At 37.5% G+C, this 24,262-nt stretch overlaps 1 protein-coding gene across 3 annotated transcripts in view; it reads left to right on the top strand.

The window, feature by feature from the left end:
* The window catches only part of hemk2 (HemK methyltransferase 2, ETF1 glutamine and histone H4 lysine), a 20,137-nt gene extending 6,347 nt beyond the window's left edge, over positions 1-13,790 (top strand). For 2 of the 3 annotated variants that reach the window (XM_079811273.1, XM_079811274.1), the window contains exons 4-9: positions 1,127-1,265; positions 1,338-1,424; positions 6,835-6,925; positions 9,326-9,409; positions 9,484-9,625; positions 13,348-13,790. In XM_079811273.1, coding sequence (XP_079667399.1) covers positions 1,127-1,265; positions 1,338-1,424; positions 6,835-6,925; positions 9,326-9,409; positions 9,484-9,625; positions 13,348-13,466 — 662 coding nt within the window. In that variant the 3' untranslated portion in view covers positions 13,467-13,790. The remainder of the gene's footprint in view (positions 1-1,126; positions 1,266-1,337; positions 1,425-6,834; positions 6,926-9,325; positions 9,410-9,483; positions 9,626-13,347) is intronic. The other variant, XM_079811275.1, reaches the window with a different exon arrangement.
* Positions 13,791-24,262: the final 10,472 nt, after the last annotated feature.

Here is a 24,262-nt window from a genome sequence, read left to right as displayed (position 1 = left end):
CATAATTATGACAAAAAACATTAGGAGCGTTAACATTAACTCTACCTCCCAGCGACATTCTTCTTCTCTGATGATGAGGGCGGGGCCACCTGTCACTCACATTGGATCCACCAATAGCAAACCACAACCATCCAATCAGTTCCCCACAGACTCCGTCAAGCCCCGCCCCCTACATTTGTTCTTGTTTGACAAGCGTTTCACTCGATATACATTATGACATAAAAAAACATAATTATGACATACTAAGTGACAAGCTAATTCATAATTATGACATTGAAAATGTAAATATTACATCATTGAGAATTATGGGATAAAAAGTCAATTTGACAACTTGTAATGAAATTGAGATTTAGTCATAATTGTGACATAATTATGAATTAGCTTGTCACTTACTATGTCATAATTATGTTTTTTATGACATTAAAAACATAAATATTACATCAAAAGTGAAAGTTACGGGATAAAAAGTCAAAATATGACAACAGCTTGTAATGAAATTGAGATTTAGTCATAATTGTGACATAATTATGAATTAGCATGTCACTGTCATAATTATGTTTTTTATGACATTAAAAACATAAATATTACATCAAAAGTGAGAATTACGGGATAAAAAGTCAAAATTTGACAACTTGTAATGAAATTGAGATTTAGTCATAATTGTGACATAATTATGAATTAGCTTGTCACTTACTATGTCATAATTATGTTTTTTATGACATTAAAAACATAAATATTACATCAAAAGTGAGAATTACGGGATAAAAAGTCAAAATATGACAAACTTGTAATGAAATTGAGATTGTCATAATTATGACGAGTCGACATTTTGACATAAAAAAATAATTATGACATACTAAGTGACAAGCTAATTCATAATAATGACATTAAAAACGTAAATATGAGAATTATGGGATAAAAAGTCAAAAAAATGACAAAAACTTATAGTGACAAAAAACATTAAGAGCGTCAAAATAACTCTCCCTCCCAGCGACATTCTTCTTCTGATGACGAGGGCGGGGCCAGACTCAATCAAGCCCCGCCCTACATTTGTTCTTGTTTGCCAAGCGTTTCATACGACTTCCCTCTCATGCCACTTTATGAACTCATTGATTTTCCCCATCAGACGCTGCGCTCATGTACCCGACGCCCCTGTACGCTCCCGCCGGCCGCAGCCCGTTCTCAGACGTGTACGAGCCCGCTGAAGACTCGTTCCTGCTGATGGACGCTCTGGAGAAAGATGCTGATAGGCTGAAGGGAAGCAGGTGATTGGCTCTCCGCTCCTCCAGACGCCGCTGTGTCTGTCTGGTGTTCTGATGATGTGTTGGTGTTTTCAGAGCGTCCGTGTGTCTGGAGGTGGGCAGCGGCTCCGGGGTCGTATCGGCGTTCCTCGCGTCTGTGCTCGGCTCTGAAGCCTTATATCTGTGAGTACAGAACGATCATATCAGCGCTTTGCACAAATGAAAGTCACTTCCTGTCTGGACTAGGGGCGGGAATCTCTAGGCACCTCACGATTCGATTCAGAGGGCTGAGATGCGATTATAAAACGATTATCGATGCATCTTTTTCTCAATATATAGATTTTCTTTTTTTCTCACATGGCAATTTTAAAGCAAAGTATTTGTAATGACCCATAATGAATTTACTTCCAATATATTTTTATTAGTAAAACAAATGGGAGGGATTTTGCAAGTGAACTGGAAGGTTACATTTGCCAGAATAGAACCAACAGAAAAAAGTAAAAAAATGCCTGTAGCAGCCCAGGCTAGCAGCATACTTGTAGTGAAGTCTGTCTACACAGACTAGGGAAAAATCTAATTCAAACGGATATCAAAAATCAAGTAATGTATTCGAATGTCTACGAGCGCACCAAACCAAGCACAGAAAACGCTTAACGTGGCTTAATGTACTAAGACAGTAGGTGCGTTTACATGGAGCACTGTAATCGGTTTAAAAGTCCAATCCGAATAAAAATACTCCATATAAACACCTCAATCGGAATAAAAATGGCCAAACCGAATGAAATTGTAATGGGTTTGAGAGGGGTGGGATAAACCTTTTCATGAACCGATCAAACGAAAAATTCCACCATGTAAATGATCTGATCCGATTACTTTGAGTGCACGTCTTTCTGTGACGTGATATAAAGCGCGCGCCTCCTCAACTGAAGAGCGCGCGCCGCGCTCACACCAGGCTAATGTTGACAAGAGAGGAAAGTTCATTTTTCTGAGGTATTAAACGTTTTATTTCATAACATGTTATGAACATGATGTTGGAATAATGACAAACATAGCCTGGCTACACCATCTCATCTTGACAGCGTTTGTCCTTGGCTTCAACTGCGCCTGACAGAAGAATTAATTTTTCTGAGGTGATTCTTACACTTTACGAGAAATAATAAATAGCTTTTATAAAACTGTACAAGTCCTGGTGGCCGTTGAGAGCTGCCATTTCAACGAGGAACATTCAAGCTGCTCTCTGTTTCTCGTTAGTTAAGTTAGCTATAAAAAAATTTTTCAACAACTGCTTCAAATTGGTTAAGTAACATTACCCAGAGTCTACTTTAATTACTTTTGTTAATATTTATACCTTTGTGATTATGGTATCTTTCCTTAATCATCTGAAATATATATGTTTAGTACTATTAGTAATGATGCTGAGCACGTCTTGAATGCTTCATTCATGTTTCACCGTATATCCTATGTTTTTATTAATAATTTGAGTGCATTTTATTGTTAATTTTGTGTTTTTCAAAATAAATGAATTGAATTCATTTTTGATTCCGCATTCATCATTCACAGCTGTTGAAATAGCCATTGTATAGGACATAAATTAGGTTAAACTACTGCATGTCCGCCCACAGAAAAATAAATAAATATAAAAATTACCAACACAGAACTATTGATCCACGATACGTAACGAATCTGAGGCGGCAGACAAACTGTGTGCGCATGTCACAAAATGATCCCGACTGAAAGTCAGCACATGTAAACACCAGATCGGTTTAGATAACGTCTCATGTAAACAGTCCACCGAATCTTTCAATCGGAATGATTTTAATCGGAATGACAAAAAAGTGCGCATGTAAACGTGGCTAGTGTTATTAAAGGGATCCCATGGTGTTAAGACTTGTATGGCTTAATATAACATAAATGTTGTCTCTAACATAAATATGTTGTAGAAAACCCATGAAAGATCCACGTTAATTAAAAAATCCATTATATATTTGGACAATGGGTGGCGCCATTTTGTTTGCGCTCTAGGTTGATGACGTAGAATGGTTGCACTCGGCAATGCACTGGCGCTATTCTTACAACAACACAACTCGAAAAATGTTTCCGAGTTAAACAAAACCAATCAATTGCTTTGTAATTGCATTTAAAACACACTCAAACAGACATGCGCACACAAACTCTCTCTCACAAACACTCATACACACCAACAGATCGGATAGTTTATTTATTAGGGGTGTAACGATTCGTTTTAACAACGATTCGATTCGTATCACGATTTGAGGTTGTCGATACGATTCAAGGTCGATTTTGGTTCATTTAGAACGATACGATCCGAAACGATTCAGTGACTTGAAATCGATTCAGTAACTTTTTAGCCAAAAATTGTGTGACTGAAATAAATATCTGGAGACTGGTCAGTGCAGGTGAAATTTCCTAGATTCCTGTTGTTTCTTGTAAGGGAATCAGGTATCAATTAATTATGGATATAAACAAACAAGTAAACAACAATTAATGGCAAATGCATTCAAATTTTATTTGAATAAAATGCAACCAACAGTTTAGGTTGAATTAACAGGAAGTTAACCTTTTCTGCTCTCATTTTCAATATTCAATACATTTTCAATAAAAGCACAGTAAGTGCAACCAACTTTTCAACAGTAGGTTAACCTGCTACTACTGCTTTTGTTTTCCAACATAAAAATATTACAATATTAAAATCAAAAATAAAGTGCAACTAACTTCTCTTCAGGTTTAATTAATAGTAGGTGTACCTGTTACTTTTGCTGTTGTTTTTCAACATTAAAATAATGCAAATACAATATTAATATCAAAAATAAAGTGCAACCAACATTTCTTCAGGTTGAATAAACTGGCTGAACCTGCTACTACTCTCAGTTTAATAAACAAACAATATTTAACAAAAGATAAAATGTAACCAACTACTCTTCAATGACTCTACATATTTCTTTTTCAAAAATATCAACATGATCTGGCTGCAGAACACTTCTCTGTGCGTTCACTATGTCGCCAGCAGTACTAAAAACTCGCTCTGCTGGCACACTGGTGTCAGGAATGCACAGGTAACATTTAGCAAGGGTTGAAAGTACAGGTAACACGTTACTAACTTAGCTCTTTCTCCTGGTGGCTTGATAATTTCTCGCTGGTTGGCTTCTCCTCTGCCATACGCCATGCTATGTTTTGTTTTCTTAGCGCTGCTGCTGGTGCGTTGCGATGATGTCACAGATAGGTAGACTGAATCGAGTAACGTTTAACGCCTTTATCATTAAAAGTGCTAAGAAAAAACATCCATTTAAAGTCTGACGTGCTTAAATCCAATGCGTTATTTCCCATGATCGATACAATCGATTGATTACCTTTTAAAACGATGTTAGATCGATATATGTCGTCCGGAAGGCCAACTTGCCGAGCACAGATCGATGTAGTTAGATCGTAGGAAAATAAATCGATACATCGATGTAGTAGATGAATCGTTACACCCCTATTATTTATAGTTCGATTACGGATATTTCACGTCATGTTCAAATGCATATTCGAATATCGAATAAAAAGTGACAGCCCTACTACAGACTCAGCATATCAATGTCATTTTCCCCTTCATAGAAGCCAAAGTGCTTTTTTCGTTCCGTATTATTACGTTATCAACATTTAGAAAATCAATTTTTTTGGACATTTGTGCCCACGTCCGCATCGCGATGCATCTAAGAATCGATTTTTTTCCCCCACCCCTAGTCTGAACGGACTAGAGCTGATCAATGGTGGAAGTTTGCATCAATCTTCTTCCACTCTTGAGTCTAGCAGCCTATAGAACTGTTTGGTAAAAAGTTGTGAAATTTGGCACACAGATAGAGGACAGTCTGAACTGTCACCACACCAAATTTGGAGTCTCTAACTCAATCCCTGTAGCGCCACCACCTGTCCAAAGTTGCACTTATGTTTCTACTTTTGAACTGTAAGGGCTACAAACTTTCCTTCGCTCAAGACGATTTTCCGTTATGAAACTTTTCCTGCCTTTTTCGAACTCCTCCTAGACGGTTCGTCCGATTTTCATGAAAATTGAATCGGATCATCGGATCAATCAGAGCAAACTGGCAAACAGTTATGAAAAGCGCCCCCCCCCCCCCCCCCGCGACACTGTCACCTTTTTTACTCTGAGCAGTTTGTAGGTCTGTTTTATACTCACGAATACAAAAACTCTTAAACTAAATGGCATATTTTCACCAGATTTGACACGCTTATGTTTAGGGTTGGGTACCGAAACCCGGTGCCAATATGGCACCGGTACTTATATAACCGGTATGTACCAGACCGAATCAGAACGCAGATTTCGGTTCCTCATTTCGGTGCCAAAATTCAAACGTGCTTTCGTGCTTTGGCTGAGCCAGAGACAGACGCTCAGCCCTGGTCACATCACAACTCATGACAACTATTCAGTGTTTTCAACCACATCATGTTTATTTCAGGTTTTAGACATTTAAATGCTCATAAGTCGGCTACTAGCAAAAAACACACACTGATGTCTATGAAAGCGGCTATGACAATCGTTTCAGACAGTTATAATTTGACTAACGTTACGTGTTTTATTAACATCAGATACATGCACATTATATAGTAACTATATAGTTTACTCTATTCTTCTTCCAGTTCACTGGTCACTTACTTTCATGTATTTCGTGAGACGAGAATGCTCTCAAGTGTTGTAAATCCGACAGATCCGATTCTGAGGCTCAAACTAACATTGCGTCGCCCATTGCGCTTTATAGATCAACTAACACACATTCACTCACACATTTGAACATCAGATAGTTCGTGACACAGTTAAGAAGTTTGTGAATATTTTGAATAAAAAGAAAAAGCGAAATAAACCCGATACAGCTGAGCTGTCAGCGCTATTGCGGCTGCTGTGTGTCGTCATGTGAGAAACATGACGTGTCGCCATGGAAACATTAAGGCGATGCGTTCTAAAATATTTAGCCAGATAATATGATCATATTTCAAAATAAAGCTGAAGCTGGTTTGTAGCAGAGCAAGAATACAGACGACTGCTGTTATTACTGTAACTGTTATTTAGAGTTATATTAGGCTTGCTGTAGTTGGGTTAGGTGGCTTAGGTTTTACTGTGAATTTGTAAATAAGTCAATAATAATTTGTAAATAAGTAAATTTGTATTTATTTATATTCATACATGTAAGTATACATTAAACTTTTAATAAATGGTTCAATTTAAATAAAAAAATAAAAAGCCATTTAATGTCATCCACCTCGTTTTGTGGCCTTTTTTTATCGGTTTAGGCACCGGTACCATTTTAAAACTATCGGTTTGGCACTGGAATCGAAAAAATCCCAAACGATACCCAACCCTACTTATGTATGAGGGCACTCTCTGAGGACACAAAAAGTGGTGGGACTGTTGAAATTGTCTCTAGACAACTCCATGTATTTATGAGTTTTCATCCTTTTTGCTTAAAATTGTCTCTAAATGTCTTCACTCATGTGTGCAGTTGGTCCGCTGCTGCCCCTGCTGTGTTTGGTTGTGTTATTGTATGAAGCCGACTGGACGTGTGTTGTGTTTGTTGTGCAGCTGCACTGATGTGAATCCGGCCGCGGCGCAGTGCACACTACAGACGTCTCACTGCAACCACCTCCAACTGCAGCCCGTCGTCACAGACCTGGTGAGATCCGCTGACATGAGTGTTCGTTAGGCTTGCTACGATAGTCGTGTTGCCGGTGTTACCGGTGTCCAGACTCAACACCGGTTACATCACTTGCCCACCGTGGCACCGCCAACCGCCTTTTTGTTTTTTTTATAGTAATAAAATAATTTAATTCAGTTAGAGAACAGACAATACAAATAAAAACTGAACGTGTCTGCTTAATAAAGCAGGATCCGACCGTGAGTCTCGGCAGCGGCAGGAGTCATTCATCAGATTTAAGAGTGAGGAGCTGACTGAGATGATCGCGCAAGATTTGGTTTCAAAGCGAAACGTAAAAGCGCCTATTTAAGGGAGTTTGTCACTTGTTTTGTTGTTGTGTTTTTCATTAAAAATAATAGGCTATTGAACCCACAATTCAAGCAACCCGCTGCCTAATTGCCGCTTATTCAAAACCGAAAGTAAAATGTGCACAGTTTACTTTCGCCTGGCTCCGCAGTGCGAGCCTCCGCTACGCTGACTGCGCGCATTTATTTTTGCCGCGCGCACCCTCATGCTCAAGCGGGCGCGTCGAGTATAAACAAGGCTTTATGGACGAACTGTTATTCATTCATGGCGCGCATCTCAATCATAGACTGATCAATGCTTGATCAGTGCCCTGACTACTGAACTAGGGAACTGATTGAGACGCACCTATGGCCTCACAGAGCGCGCATTTACAGACGAGCTGTCATTCACGGTGTGTGTGCACTGGCGCGTTTTCAGTTCAGAGCGGTCGTGTACATGTTACTTTCGGTTAGATAGAATTAGTGATTTAAAAGCCTCCGCCGGTGATACCGGTATTACCGGTGTTGTCACACATCAATTAACCGGTGGGAAAATTTCCTCACCGTCACATCCCTAGTGTTCGTCATTAGCTATCCGTTCAAAGTTGAGGATTTGTGTGCAATATTGGAATATCACGTAAAACATTTGCGAATTACACCGAATCATTCTGATCACAGACCAACATCTGAGATGCTGCGACGCCATTGGTCCGCTGGTTAGGCCAGTTATCCAATCACAGCCTCTGCTGAGGGTTTCCATCGTGGTTTATGTGCACGTCTTCTTGTCGGATAATATATGTATCTGCCTTAAAGCTACACTGTGTGATATTTTCCCCCATCTAGTGGTGAAAAGGTATATGACCATCCAGTGAATATTAGTTTCTCTTCCTCTCAATTCCGATTTCGTTTTAACTCCTACGGTGGCCGATTTAGTCCAAGATTAACATGGCTTCCAGTTCGACCTCGTCCACATTGGACACGGTGCCATCGAGTGTTAAAACGCCAAAGGCCAAGCTTGAATTTACGGGTATGTCCCTCTTTGGCTAATGTACTTTCAAGATGGAGGGGCAACATGGCGACCCGCATTCGAACCCCTCACCCTTATGTGTTTACAATGGCATGTTATAAACTCACGAGAATACTTTATTACTTGAAAGAAGTAAATATACATTAATGAGCACATATATTTTTTGAAAGAACTAAGTGTTTTTAGCTTAGATTAAACTAAAAAAGTTACACAGTGTGGCTTTAATTGAGTGCAAATATGCACTTTTTTTGAATTTATGCATATCCATAATTTTCTATGCAATTTCCAAAAATTAGCTTTAGTAGTACTATTATAGTATTTTTTTTTTTTTGCATATTTTGAAGTATTTTATTTTTATATTTTAATTTGAGTAATTTCTTATGCATTTTTTTTCATATTTATTTATATCTATTTAAGTAGTACAGTATTTCTAATTTATCTTTATTTAATTTTTAGTTTGAGTAATTTTAGTACTTCAACTTAAACATTTATTTCAGCATTTATTTCAAATAATAAACTTTTTTTAATATAAATATATAAATATTTTTTTCATTTCATTATTTTATTTTATTTATTTTATTCAGCTTAATTTCAAATTTACCAAAAACATTTTTTTAATAGTTTTAGTTATTATTTATCTCATATCTTTTCTTTTTTTACCATATACAATTTTTCTTCATTACTTGAAACATAATAAACGTTAACTGAAATAAAAAAAAATATTTAAAAAACTAAAAATCTTCTTTTATTTCAGCGAGTTTTAGTTTAAATTGACGTACTTATATAACAAAACCGAAATAAACTAAAACTATATATATAGATAATACTTTAAGAAATGATAAAAATAACAAAAAATACTAGTATAGTAATAAAGCCCAATTTAAAATATTAACAAAAGCCATAATATAACACGGATTAATCCAATCACAAGTGTTCAAGGATTCATACTGCAGTGAAGACCCGCCTCCTCAGCTGTCAATCATCCAGTGCAGCACCGATGATTATGATGATCACTGTTTTATTCCTGTCTGTTATTTCTGCTCGTGTTTGTTCTGTCGTGTGTCACAGGTCCAGTGTCTCTTGCCGAGGCTCAGTGGAAAAGTGGACGTGCTCGTGTTCAATCCGCCGTATGTCGTCACACCGTCAGAGGAGGTAACGCGTGTGAAGTCATGTGATCAGATACTGAGACGCACACTGAGTTTGATGCCTGGTTGTTTTGTGCACAGGTGGGCGGCCGCGGGATCCAGGCGTCCTGGGCCGGAGGGATGCGCGGCAGAGAGGTGATGGACCGATTATTTCCCATGATTCCACAGCTGCTGTCAGACCACGGGCTGTTTTATCTGCTGACCGTGTCAGATAATGACCCAGGTGTGTGTGTGTGTGTGGTGTGTTCAGACTCACATCAGGATCTTCACACACTCAGGTTGTGTGCCCGGTTGCATAAAGCACCTTTAAGGGTTAGTTCACCCAAAAATGAAAATTCTGTCATTAATTACTCACCCTCATGTGGTTGGACACCCGTCAGACCTCCGTTCATCTTCAGACACAAATGAAGATATTTTAGTGTAAATCTGATGCTCTGAAAGGCCTCCATTGGCTCAATGCACTTTACACTCTCAAGACCCTTAAAAGCCACTAAAGACGTCGTTACAAAGTCCATCTCACTACAGTGGTTCTACAATAACTTTATGAATCGGCGAGAATAGTTTTTGTGCGCAAAAAAACCCTAAATAACGACTTATATAGTGATGACGATTTCAAAACACGGCCTCATGAAGCTTAGAAGCGTTATGAATCAGTGAGTCGAATCATGATTCGGATCGCGTGTCAAACCGCCAAACTGCTGAAATTTGGCGATTCAAACTGCTGAATCGACTCACTGATTCATAACGCTTCAAACTACTGAATCGACTTTTTTAGGGTTTTTTTGCGCACAAAATCTATTCTCGCCGATTCATAAAGTTATTTTAGAACCACTGTAGTGAGATGGACTTTGTAACGACGTCTTTAGTGTCTTTTAAGGGTCTTGAGAGTGAACCGTGCCATTGAGCCAATGGAGGCCTTTCAGAGCATCAGATTTACACTAAAATATCTTCATTTGTGTCTGAAGATGAACGGAGGTCTGACGGGTGTCCAACGACATGAGGGCAAGTAATTAATGACAGAATTTTCATTTGTGAAAACTAACCCTTTAAGTGTAATTTTCCCTTAAGTTCGCCCTTATGTTTCCCTTAAACCTAAGGGTGTTGCAGAAAAAAACCCTAAAGTGTTACTCAAGGGTTTCTTTAAGTGAAACGTCATAAACGCTTAGAATTCCCCTTAAATGCTGTTTTTTCACTTAAGTAATCCCTTAAAAAGCGTTAAGTGTTGCATAAAATCCCTTAACGGTCATTTCCCTAAGGATAACTTAAGGCCTGTACACACCGGGACGAATATCGCGCGCGCTTATCGCCAGCGTTTTTGGTGATGTTTTTCGGCGCGTCTTGAGTGTTCACACCCAAGCGATTTCCACTGGCGATGTGCCAAGTGAACGTGCACATTCAGTAGATGATGGCGCTCCCGGTACACAAGATGACACTGCGGCACTTTACGCTGACACTCGCTTGTCACACAGAAGAAAAGAGAGACACTATTTCCGTGCATGCCAAAACCATTTACACACTTTTTGCTAACTGGCAAGCAGCATTAGCAGCTCATCATCTTCTTTGTCTACTTACTACTTCTTCGTCGTATCAATGTGCGCTCGGCGAGACCGTTTTGTGCTTGAGCGCCATCAAGTGGTGTTTTACTGTCACTTCAGCAGCTCCAGGCACATCAACAAAAGCGCGGATCTCATTGGTCGGCCAGTTTTTAACGCGCCGCGTCAAAATAAAAAAACGAACCAGAGGCGAATCGCTCAAGTTGAAAAATCTGAACTTTGGCCGATATTCGCGGCGCATTAACCAATCAGGAGCTTGCTCTAGTAGTGACAACAATGAGGAGAAAATCTGTATATTAATATCTGGTTCAGACAATATGATTATCACTGTGATAACATTAAATGACATGAAACACAACCCAGTCTCTTTTTGTTAAATGCAAGTTTATGTTTGATCAATAATACAAAAGTATAAGTAAAAGGTATAAGAAGCCACACATGAAATAAAGCAAACAATTCAGTCAAACATTCAAAGTCAGTGTTAGTCGGCTACAACGATAACGTAAAGTTATAGCCTAAAAATAAACAAGTAATGAATCTTCACTTTGCCCTCAGCCTAAACGATTCGCCAGGGAACAAATTATAAATCCATGAGAGCAAAGATTGGCCATTAGATCCACACAAGACGAATTATAGCTGGAGACGCCACAGAGACATCAGAGCCAGCGGCAGACGGCAGAAGGACTGGCTGAGGAAAGGCTGATCTCACCGGGTTAATGAGCGCCGCTGATCCACTGGAGCTCACAACTCCGAAAACGCCAGATCACATGTTCAAATAGGCCCTCTTTATATAAATAAACCACAGATTTGAGCTTTAAACTACTAAATTATCACCTGAAAAAGTCTTAAAACTACGTTTTGTCACACATTAACAGTAGATTTTAACAAAAAACGTGTAAACACAGCCCATGTCAGCCATTTCTCAACGAAACGAGCCGCTGACAGAAGCCCCGCCCATGAGGAGAATTCACGTCTGTTGTGAAGTGAATGTCACGCGCGAATGAAGCGAGTAAACTCAAAATGTTCAACTTTGCGCGAATAGCGCAAATTATTCCCGTCAATCGCATCCAGTGTGAACGCCACATAAAAACTACATTTCGTGACACAATAACAGTAGTATTTTTTAATTTCTCGGCCGCACACTCTATGAAAAGCGCAAAAGGGCGCGCGTCAATTTCGCTTCAAACGTTTGCTTTTACGGGTGTCCATCTCGCTTCGGACGTGCGAATGCATTCGAAGTTCAAGCGTCAAACTAGACACGAATTTGACGCTCTATTCACGTTTGGTGTGAACGCAGCATTAGTGTTCGTGTTTTGCGTATCTATGGCAGCACGACTTTTATAACGTGAATCCAGGATCGCTGTCATGAAACACTTAAATGTTTCCCTAAGAGAACCGTTTAGGAGATTATATGCAACACCCTTAAGTTATTCTCTTAGGTAAGGGGAAATCGCCCCTTAAAGGGTTAGTTCACCCAAAAATGAAAATTCTGTCATTAATTACTCACCCTCATGTCGTTCGACACCCGTCAGACCTCCGTTCATCTTCAGACACAAATGAAGATATTTTAGTGTAAAGCTGATGCTGAGAAAGGCTTCAGATAGGCCTCCATTGGCATTCAGTACATTTACACTCACAAGACCCATAAAAGGCACTAAAAACGTCGTTACAAAGTCCATCTCACCACAGTGACTCTACAATAATTTTACGATGCAACGACAATAGTTTTTGTGCGCATTGTTCTTGTCTTCCGTGTGTGTCTCCACGACGCATGCGCGAGAATATGAGCAGATCCGGCGTTCGGACACATGACCAGAAGAGATTTGTTTACAAGCAGAGGAAGACGCGTGTATCTCAGCTGTTGAATTCTACATTGATCGTGCTTTAGGTCTCGGTGTAGTTCTCAAAATGGGGCTAAAGTGAGCATTTCATGGATTCCCGAACGCCGGATCTGCGTCATATTCTCACGCATGCGTCGTGGAGACACACACGGAAGACAAGAACAAGTTGGATAAAGGTGTTATTTTGATTTTTTTTTGCGCACAAAAACTATTGTCGTTGCATCGTAAAATTATTGTAGAGTCACTGTGGTGAGATGGACTTTGTAACAACGTTTTAAGTGCCTTTTATGGGTCTTGTGAGTGTGAATGTACTGAATGCCAATGGAGGCCTATCTGAAGCCTTTCTCAGCATCAGCTTTACACTAAAATATCTTCATTTGTGTCTGAAGATGAACGGAGGTCTGACGGGTGTCCAACGACATGAGGGTGAGTAATTAATGACAGAATTTTCATTTTTGGGTGAACTAACCCTTTAAGTTCATACTTGAGGGAAAAACGTAATGTGTTTTTGCAAGCGGGCAGTGATCTGTATGGTGTTTCGTCCCTTCTAGAGGAGATGATGTCCCTGCTGGAGGAGTCTGGGCTGAATGGACACGCGTGTTTGACCCGTCAGGCCGGACGAGAGAGACTCTCCGTGCTGCGCTTCAGCAGAAGTGACCATACGTCCTGAAGAGCAGATGAAGACACCGCAGGGGCTTCTGGGTATTATTATGAAAACTCAAGCTGATGTTCTGCCGTTCGTCCCGCTGATGGAGCTCAACCGCCGCTCAACATCCGGGGCACAGTCATTCCTAGCGGATTGATGGCGATTGTTGACGGATCGTGTGTGTGTGTGTGTGTGTGTGTGTGTGTGTGGGGGGGGTTCACTCGGACTAGCATGTGTTCACTAGCGAGGGTTAACCGCTCTCACCGACTCGCACTGAGACTCAGAGCACAGGGTTTTTACCCAGAATGCCTCTGTAGACAATCAGGATATTAAACATGACTGTTTTTAAGTCTTGCTTGTGTTCTCTTTTTTTCCACAAAAGCTAAACATAAACACTCAAAAACCAAGAGGAAAAAGTTGAGTATATTTACAGATTTGACATCCATGTTTCGGTTACATTTAGAGTAAGAGCCGATTGATAGTGAATAATAATAATATAATATACAGTGTTGGGGAAAGTAACTTAGTTACTTTTTAAGAAAAGTAATGCGTTACGTTACTTTTGCGTTACTTTTTCTCACCTGGGCTGGGCTTGTTTTTTTTTTTATATAACAATAAAGTTATATTTTTGTGCAATGGTAAAGACCTCTTCATACCAAAATTGATATAATAAGCCCCAGGCTGAGGTAAAAATGCAAATTCCTGCATGAACACTAGAGGGCGCAGCTCTGGATAATGGGAGAATAGGACGCAGGAGAAAAAAGTTTTGCCAATAAAAACAAAAAATCTAGTAATTTTCCTCATCAAAGGTCAGTAGCAAGACATTGGTAATTTAAATATAAAGGTAGATTATGCATAAAAATAGTTGTTTTATTTAACATTATTTAACATTTTATTTTCATTATTGGAGGTTTGCATAGTATTCTGATTTTGCATTTGACTGATTTTATTCATTTTGAGGAGTACAGAATCTTTATTGTGCAAGTGAGATGAATAAATGCTCACATTTAGTCTAGATCTACAATAACCCTCATGTTTACACACACGCCTCTGCACTTATTTTTCTCAACATGGGGCAGGAGAGCTGTCAGTCAAATTAATGTGAAAAAGTAACTCTGATATTTTGTTCGTTAAATTCGAAAAGTAATGCGTTACTTTACTAGTTACTTTGAAAAAGTAATATTATTACGTAACTCAAGTTACTTGTAATGCGTTGCCTCCAACACTGATAATATATAATGTTCTGACAGTAACTGCATGAGGAGAAAATGCAACAAATGAGCACAGCTCGTACAAGGAAACTCATGCGGTAAACATTCAAACTGTGGAGTTTTTATATTTTTAACACATGATACAGTTAAGCAACATCACATGACCAAGAGTGCTGAACATGTGACACTGATTTCATCTTTTGAATGAATGACTCACTCATGCTTAAAGGGATAGTTCACCCAAAAATGAAAATTATCCCATGATTTACTCACCCTCGAGTCATCCTAGGTGTGTGTGACCTTCTTCTCTCAGACGAATATAATCTGAGTTATATTAAAAATGTTCAGGCTAATCCAAGCTTTATAATAGCAGTAATAGTTGCTCTGTTTTTAAAGTCCATATAAAGTCCATCTGTCCGTAATATAACTGCTCCACGCGGCTCTGGGGTGTTAATAAAGCCGAAACTTTACTTGATAAAGTTTTAAATATGGATCATTTTCTTACACAAACGCATCAATTGGCTTCAGAAGGCCTTTATTAACACCCCAGAGCCGAGTGGAGCAGTTATATGATGGACAGATGCACTTTATATATCATTAAAATCAAAAAGCTATACAATTAAAATGTATAAATGATGTATAATAATTAATGTATTGCATATGCAAACATTAAAAAAAAAAAAAATTAAAGTAGCATTAATAATGTATGATAATTAACATGAAAATTAACTTTAATGGTAATACATTATGTATACTAATATTAAAATCAAAAAGTTATACAAATAAAATTAATAAATTATGTATAATAATTAATGTATAGCATGCAAACATTAAAATAAAAATTAACATTAATGATATATGATAATTAACATGAATATTAACATTAAATCATAGTAATAAATAATATATAATTATTACTATAATATAAAAACATTAAAATCAAAAAGTAATCAAATTAATAGTAATAAATAATGTATAATAATGAATATATTATATATAAATATATATTAAAATAAAAACTTGCTTTTCTGAAATGAGACCGCTTTGATGATGCATACAGCCTTCAAATGCCACCTTTTTTTTTATTATTATGCAAAAGAAGAACAACAAGTACACTTACAAAGAACAAAAAAAACAATGAGGGTTACGAACAATACTCCAAAAACAAACTATGTTAGCTTAAAGGATTTACACCATGAAAGAGTCTCACATGCAATAGAATTATTCGAGTTTCTTAACGAGTTAACATATCAAAATCTTTCCTGAAAATAAAAAAGTAGGGAGTTTTCTTTGAAAATGTACATTTATGAATGCACAATAAAGCAGTAAATTAATAATAAATTTATAACAAGAAACAATGTTTGGGGGTTATACAAAAGTTTGGATATAAATATTTTTTAACAGAATTTGAAAAATCAATCCAGAAGACTTTACAGTAAGTACAGTCCCAAAACAAGTGATTAATACTTCATACTGAAGGCAAAAAGAGCAATCGGCTGAAATACTATTGTTAAATTTAGCACGTTTATGATTTATCGGATAACAATTATGGATAATTTTTATATAAACTTCAACTACTTTATTAGATAAGAAGATTTTTTGTCGAAGAAGACAAAACTCTTCCCGTTATATATCACTAAATATGTATTTCCAAAAACTCACACAAGCAGGCAAAGAAATCTGAGATCTATTAATAACTGAACGAATGTCTTTGTTTGACGTGGTATTGAAAAGACAAATAAGTTAGTGTTGTCCAAAAGAGGAGAGTCTAAAGAACCTCCAGGGCCAGACTTTACTAAAGGGAGAAAACAATCGGGGAATTGCCCCAAACACAATGGCATATTCTCTTGGGCCGACTGGAAAAGAGAATTCTTGCATTAATTGTTCATAAGTGAAAAGAACAGCACGAACATCTAAAAGCTGACCGACTTTAGCCCTTTCATGGGCTCCACATTTGGGGACAGTTCATTTAACTCCATTTAGGGTTCATTTATCTCGGTAATTCTCTCCAAACCACTGTCAGTAGATTGACAGCAATATTTTAACACTGGCCACTGTCTTGTATCCCAAATATTCATTGCTTGATGAAATCATTAATCCAAGATGGCCGACAGCGATAGCCATGTGCCAAATGCCCCAGGCATATCTGTGAAAAACTTTTACATAAGGAAAAAAAGCGAAAAAAAAATATTAGTATGTACAGTAAAGTATGATGAATATGTTAGTATTTTAAAAACTAAAATTTAAAGTAAAATGCCGTTTTTATACACCAAAAACTAGGAGTCAGATTGCATAAAGTCTGATTTCTGTACCCTGCTAGTATATCTGTTCTGTTTTTGCAAATATGTTTTGTAATAAAACAGACATTTAACAAATATATCAACATAAATAACCATTCAAAATGACATATTATGGCATTAAATGGCAACTTTACCCATACATACCCGAGACAAATTTGCATTTTGCCTACCAAACAGGGACAGCACAAGCACTCAGTCCAGAATAACAGAGAAGTGTGTGTGTGTGTGTGTGTGTGTGTGTGTGTGTGTGTGTGTGTGTGTGTGTGTGTGTGACCGCACTGATGAGGAGTGTGTGTCAGCAAAGCCCAGCCCATATTGCTATTATAGGTTTCATCATATATGTAACTAGCATTATAGTTCCTACACTATGTGTTTTATCGTTGTTATATTATAATATTAATGTTTTAAATATCTGAGCTGTTATGCATAGCATAAAATGACATAATAAAAGCACAAAATGCCATATTGTCATCTGTGGCTTTTTGTCCCATTTTACGCCTTTGTTGCACATTACGTGGACAGTTAAATAATTTTTAAATAAAACTGAATTTTGTAAAAAATTAAAATGGATTTCAATTTTAGCATCATATTAAAGAAATAAAAAGAATCTTAAAAAAATCTATATAATGTTTTCCATAATTCATGCATGAAAGGGTTAAAATATATTTTTTATCAAACCAGTTGTGATTTTTTTTATATCTAATATCTGTATTATTCCACATTAAGTAGCTATGTGGAGAATTAGCCTATGAGTGATGATGTCACAGGCGCCAGTTCTAAATTCTAATCGTGACGTTAGCGCGAGGTCAGTTCGGCGGTTATCAGTTCGGTGTTCAGTTTCAGTCCGGAAAAGTGTTTTACACAGTTTACAATTATACAATGAGTCCCGTGAATCCCGTAGAGATGTGGAGCAGCAATGATAACCTGTTCGCGGAGGTGTTGGCGGAGTTGACCGCGGCTGCGTTGCTCTTCGTGATTGTGCGCACTTTGATGTTCGTGTATAAGTACTTCACGAAGGAGAACCGGAGCGGAGCGCGCGAGTTACCGGAGGAGAACCGGAGCGGAGCGCGCGAGTTACCGGAGGAGAACCGGAGCGGAGAGTCTCCCGTGAGCAGCCCCGCGGAACCGGACACCAGCAGCCCAGCCCAGAACCCACCAGGTACCGCTGACATTAACACTAAACTCACGGAGATGAAAATAACCGGCAGCAGAAATATCACCGGCGTTCACAGCTCGCGCTCCGCCTTAAAGGAGCAGTCGCTACTTCTGCCGTTACTCCGGTAACCGGACGCGGGAAACACTTTGGGTCTCGATCAGCTCCTCCTTCAGTATCGGGACACCGAGCAGAGCGGCGGCCATTTTAGGCGTTTTCTCTCAATCGCGCGAAACTTCAATCGCGTGAGCATAACAACACTCGGTGTGTTTTTACCAACGGAAGGCATTATTTTATTATATTTCAGCATCGAATGAACACAACCTAGAAAACACTAATGGGTCATTCCTGTTATACAGTGACTTTTCTGTCCCTATGATTTACTTACTCATATATTTTATAAAACGAGTCACATATTTATAAGAAATGGCTTAAATTATAAATGTAGGTCTTCTTTATCACTTAAACAGATATTAAAAATACTGTTTTGTATTTTACACACCTTTTTATTGATATATGCATTCAATGTTATCATGTCATCAGTGCAAAGTAATCAACTTCCACCAAATAAACCATGAAATTATAAAAATATTTTTAGATTATGTTATAGAATATAATATATTTGTACACTTTTCTTAATTAACCGTGTCCCTGAAGTCATCTTCCACCCTGTTAGGATGTATTTCTCGACTTCCAAAAAAGACCACAATCCCATTTAGACCATTTTCAGGAAATTATATCATTTATTTTTCCTGCTGGAATTCAACCGTACAAAATTAAGTAAGCTTCAACTCTCACCTCTACCTTTTTTTGTTTGTTTTTGAAATGTAATCCTGCTTGTCCCACTCTTAAAGTTCCACCCTTAAATTAAAAACATATCTGACATGGTTATAAAAGTTCTGTTTATCTGTAGAAGGTTAGCTAGCTAAACATTGATCAGTCCAAGAGCTATGGCTAATTTAGCTTAACATTTTTTACCCTGTAAGGTCTATAAACCTAACAGGGTGGAAATTCTAATAGAATAAATTGTATTTAGTGTATATTGCAAATTCTATGTACATATATGTGTATATATAAATATTATATATATAAAACAATATTATATAGGTGCAGTTCCACACATTACTGATGGCAAATCATGCAGGACAAAATGACGGAAAACTCATCCACTGTTATGGTGTTCCACCCTGTTATTATTTAAAAATGTCATTTTTAAATAATATTTTGACAGCAACGTTAAATGTTTTGCATACTTATGTCTTAATTTGAGAGGTGAGGAGCATTAACAGCATACAGTATATGTTTTTGAACACATTTTTTTTTTTTTTTTTACCATCCTGTTGGCAAAAATGGGTACAAAAGTACCTGTTCTTAATACTCAAGACATTCTATTCATCAATAATAGTTGTGTTATTGTTTCAAGAATAAAAAACAATACCATGATGGCATAAGGGACATATAACTTTACTATCCAAGAAAAGCTCATTATTGTTTAACATTTACATTATTAACAGGGTGGAACACCTTCACTGCCAGTGTCTGAACAATGAATCTACCCATAATTATTATTTTTTAAGTCCCTGATGATAGTTAAACGTGTCACTATTTTGTAGAATGCTAAAAACATGAAAATCATGTACTTTCTTTTCCAACATTTATGAAGCCAAAATGTTACCGCATACCAGGAATGACCCTAATAATGTACGGCTAAGCAAAGTATTAATCATGATGTACTTTAATAACATGAATGTGAAAGAGATTATGTTCATAAATACAGTCATAGACCTTCAGTTTGGGTGAGCTTTTATAGCGGTGAATGAGAGAATACATTAAATATATTTTTGTGTCCCAATTTGTGCAAATAGCAAAAGAAAAACGCCACGACTGTGATTTCACAACTTTCAAAAAGAGGGAAAAATAGAGAGAGATTGATAATGGCAGTGAAAAGAGAGAAAGATGTTCCCATAGACGCTGTATTAGAAACACCCTCACCACAGCGGGAACTGGTTTTTTTAATCATTTGAACAAAGTATTAGTGTTATAAATGTACGTACATCAAATAAATTAAATACAAAAAAATACGTGAACAGTATCGGGAACAGATTGAGACACACCCTTTATAATAACATTTAGCCATTTAATGTTATTAATAAGTGGAATGCTAATGATTTATGTGTTTTAAGTTATTTAACAAAAACATAATTTGTGCATATACTAACTATGTGTATGTAGGTGGCACACCGACTTCATTTTACCAAATATGATAACTTTGTCAGATGGTAAATCAATACAAAACACATGGTTCTGGTGGTTTTTGTAATCTGTATTCACATTATATTTTTTATAGCACTACAATTCGTTTGCAAATGAGACAAAACACAGATTGAGATTGCCCTGAAAATTCGTAAAGCAAAGAACGGCTGCTCTTTGAGATACAGGCTGGCTAGGCTATATATATATATATATATCACACATGTCCCTGGCTAGGCACATTTTGTGGCACAAAATGCTTAATTAAACGTGTTGCGTTCATATTCAGGACTCATCTGCTTTTCTGTACATATTATGCTTTATTAGTATATCTGATTAACATTATGAAAACTGAGAAAACCTTTAGGAACTTCAAAAGCTAAAACGGCGTAACTCCTAATATTATTTCCAATCATTCTAAATTATGTTCATTTTCCTGTTTAAATAGTCACACAGGTTGCAAAGGTGCGTTTATTCTGCGAACAGTTTGGTGGAGATCCGTGCGCGCATTTGTTGAAATTCGTTGCTGAAGGTTTGATCATGGCAGATTTAGTCACACAAATAGTCCAAGTGGCTTGTGAAGAAAAAAGACACTTTCATCGAAGCAGGATTTCTCTGTGGAGATCGCTTAACTCCAGCACACATGTGTGTGTTCAGATCATCAGTGCTTCTTCTGCATTTAGACTAGGCCTGCACGATTTGGGGTAAATATCTAATTGCGATTATTCTGGTTAAAATTGCGATTGCGATTTAAAATGCGATTATTATTATTTATTTATTTTTACAAATGAAAAGTGCGTATATAACATTTTGTGTTTATTAATTTGACTAATAATAATAATAATTATTATTATTGCTAAATAAAAATAAGAAATATTACTATTACAATAACATTCATTATTTAAAGATTAAAATAGAGCATTTAAGAATAAATATAACAGTATAATAATAATATTTATATTTTACAGAAAATTAAAAATTACGGGTTACCTGTTAGTATGCAGACAGCCTATGACTAAAAATAATTAGAAAGGCCGATTTATTGTAAAAAAAAAACTATTATTATTATAAAAATCTGTGCTTTTTATCTGTGATATCAATTTCTTAAAGTCTATGTCTTCAATATGAAATATGAGCCTCTTATACATCCACTGTGGGGATTAAAACTCCTGTACATTGAAGAAAAGCATATGGATTGTCATATACATTTATTTAGAGATAAGTTTTATTTTTCTAATTTTCTACCCAAAAGTTTAATTCATACTGGAGGCCAGAGGGCGCCCTCGAGCAGAAACGGCACATTTGCGCCAGAGAAGTAATCGTTTGTTTTCAGGAAATCCCTAATGTGAAGCTTGCGCTGTAGCTGAATAAAACGAAGATAGAAACGCTTTGACTGATTAAACATGAAGATAATAAACACACGACTGCGACAAGATATGATGTATTTGAGTTCTTCAAGCCTTCTCGGGTATTTTTGTAATAAAAGTATGCGGTGCTGTTTTACATTATGTGATAAGAAGCCACATCTGCTCGACTGACTATATGAAGTGAGTTAAAACATGTTATTGAATGTCATAAACCAACAGGTTTATGAACGCGTCGCATTACTAGTTTGTGAAGATGTTTGACACATGTTGCTCTAAACGCTGCTCGGTCTGAAAGCACTGCGAGTTTCTGATCTCAGAGCCGCTCTTCACTGACACGCTGGCCATTTATTTATTTAATTAAAATCGCAGCCTTTGCGCTTTCATAATCGCACATAAGCCAAATCGCGATTGCAGTTAGATTTCGATGAATCGCTGGGGGTGTTCCCCAAATGTGTCGTTCCCTTCTCGGGGAACATGGGTTATAGTCATAACCCGAGACGTTTCTGTAACATTGATGTTCGTATTAGGGATGCGCGGTGTACCGGTACTGGGAAATACCGCTGTATATTTTATTTAAAACACTATGATATCATGATTTTGCTCAGTATTCGCTGCTGTTCCATGCGCTACCCAAACTGACTGAAACCGGCGAATACAGCAGTTGAATCTCACTCACAAAACTATTTCATAAAGAGAGTAGACGTGAAATCTGGGATTAATTCGCTTATAAAACTGATCGTCAAACCTTGCCAAACATCGGTCACTCGCCATCCCTGACGGGTACAAGACATGTGACTGCATAAATCAAACCATCTCATTTAGACATTTATTTTCTTTTAACACTGATCAATACACATGAGATCGTCTCGTTTAAATATCACAAAATCTCCAGTTTGAGTTTCACACGTCCTAGTGATTCACATTAGTTGATTTCAAACCTGCGCTGAGAACGATCCCGTAGACGACACCACTGGATTCATGGCCATTTCCATCTGTTGTCTCTGCTTTTATTCTGGCTCCTCACCTGTGTTTAGTCTGGAGCTCAGTCTCATGCTGTGTACTCACATGTTGTTTCTGTGTGTGTGTGTGTGTGTTCAGACGGCTTTGGGAATAAAAGTCTGTCAGTTGAAGACTACCGCCGTCTTTATGAAGTGGGCGAAAAACTGGAGCATTTTCATGGAATGTATGAAGGAAGGATGAAGACGGACGGACAAAAAGTATGTTGCTCTTTCTCCATGACCAAACTTTGTTCTTCCTCTTGTTTCCTTCTGTGACCTTTGAGTCCTGCCATAAACATCAGTGTCTACAAGATGTCCGTTTACTCACGCTTGAAAAAATGTGCTTTATCTTTTAGGTTACCATCAGATATATTAAGTTGCAACCTTCTGAACAAACATTGTCGAAATCGGTGAGTTGACAAGACTTCATGAAATTCTCTATTAAGAATTGGTTTGTTCAATTTAGTTTGAGATGTGACTGAACTAGACAGAGAAGCATCAGTTAAAGGGAATTGCTTTCATCTTTAATTTCCCTCACTCTCTCGTTGGGAGATTTGAAATGAGCTAACCTTTTGTCAATTTCTTCTCTTCAGGCTAAGCTTACCAAACCTTTTAGTGAAGAGAGGTTAGCCGTGTTGCAGCTACAGCAGAACCCAAACTGTGAACATATCATTGGACTGGTCGACTGCTTTACAGTGGGAGACAATGATGTATTAATCATGGAGCGTGTAGACGGGTGCATTACATTGGGAAGATTTATCAAAATCGTAGGCAAACGGCTGAAAGAAAAACATGCTAAAAAGATCATGTGCCAGCTCTTTACTGCGCTCAATTACTGCTGGGATCGGGGTGTTTATTTCCCAATTGATGTGGATAAAATCTTGATGAATCCCCGCACCCTTAAGATAAAGATCGTGGACTTCAGTCAGGCGAAGCGCTTCTTGAAGGGTGAGTTGGCTTTTTGAACACGGGTCACTTTTTTAACTTTATGATGTTTTACCAAACACTGGAAATGTATTGCTTGCAGGTAGAGAAGAAGCAGATACAGAGGAGTTGCTAAGGGAGAATGTTAAACTAAAATACTTGGCGGACTTGTGCAACGTGATGGAGGCACTTGTGAGGAACATCAGACGTCCATTTTGGAAAAGGTCACACCTGTCAAAAGGTGAGCTCACTAATAATAATGATAATGAATGCTGTGATACACAATTAAATGTTCACGTCATAATAACAGCATTGTAACATTACCTTTAGGGCTGCACGATAAACTGCTTATCACGATTATTTTGCTAATTTATAATCACGATTATTCTATCAAAAAGGGTGAAGTAGTTATGGCCAGAAACAGATATCGCAATTAAAATACGATTAGTCGTGCAGCTCTAATAACCTTACATGATCTCCAGATCTCAGGTGAGGACAAACATGACTAATCCGCTCTCGTCTGATCACTTTCACAGAATGCAGTGATCTTCTTAATCAGCTGAGAGCAGTACGAGGGATTCGGCTGCTTGGAACCTTGGAGAACATTTCCAATTATC

The sequence above is a fragment of the Gobio gobio genome (genome assembly GCF_949357685.1).
Source record: "Gobio gobio genome assembly, chromosome: 3".
NCBI classification, from domain to species: domain Eukaryota; kingdom Metazoa; phylum Chordata; class Actinopteri; order Cypriniformes; family Gobionidae; genus Gobio; species Gobio gobio.
This window is presented reverse-complemented; position numbering and strand designations above follow the sequence as displayed.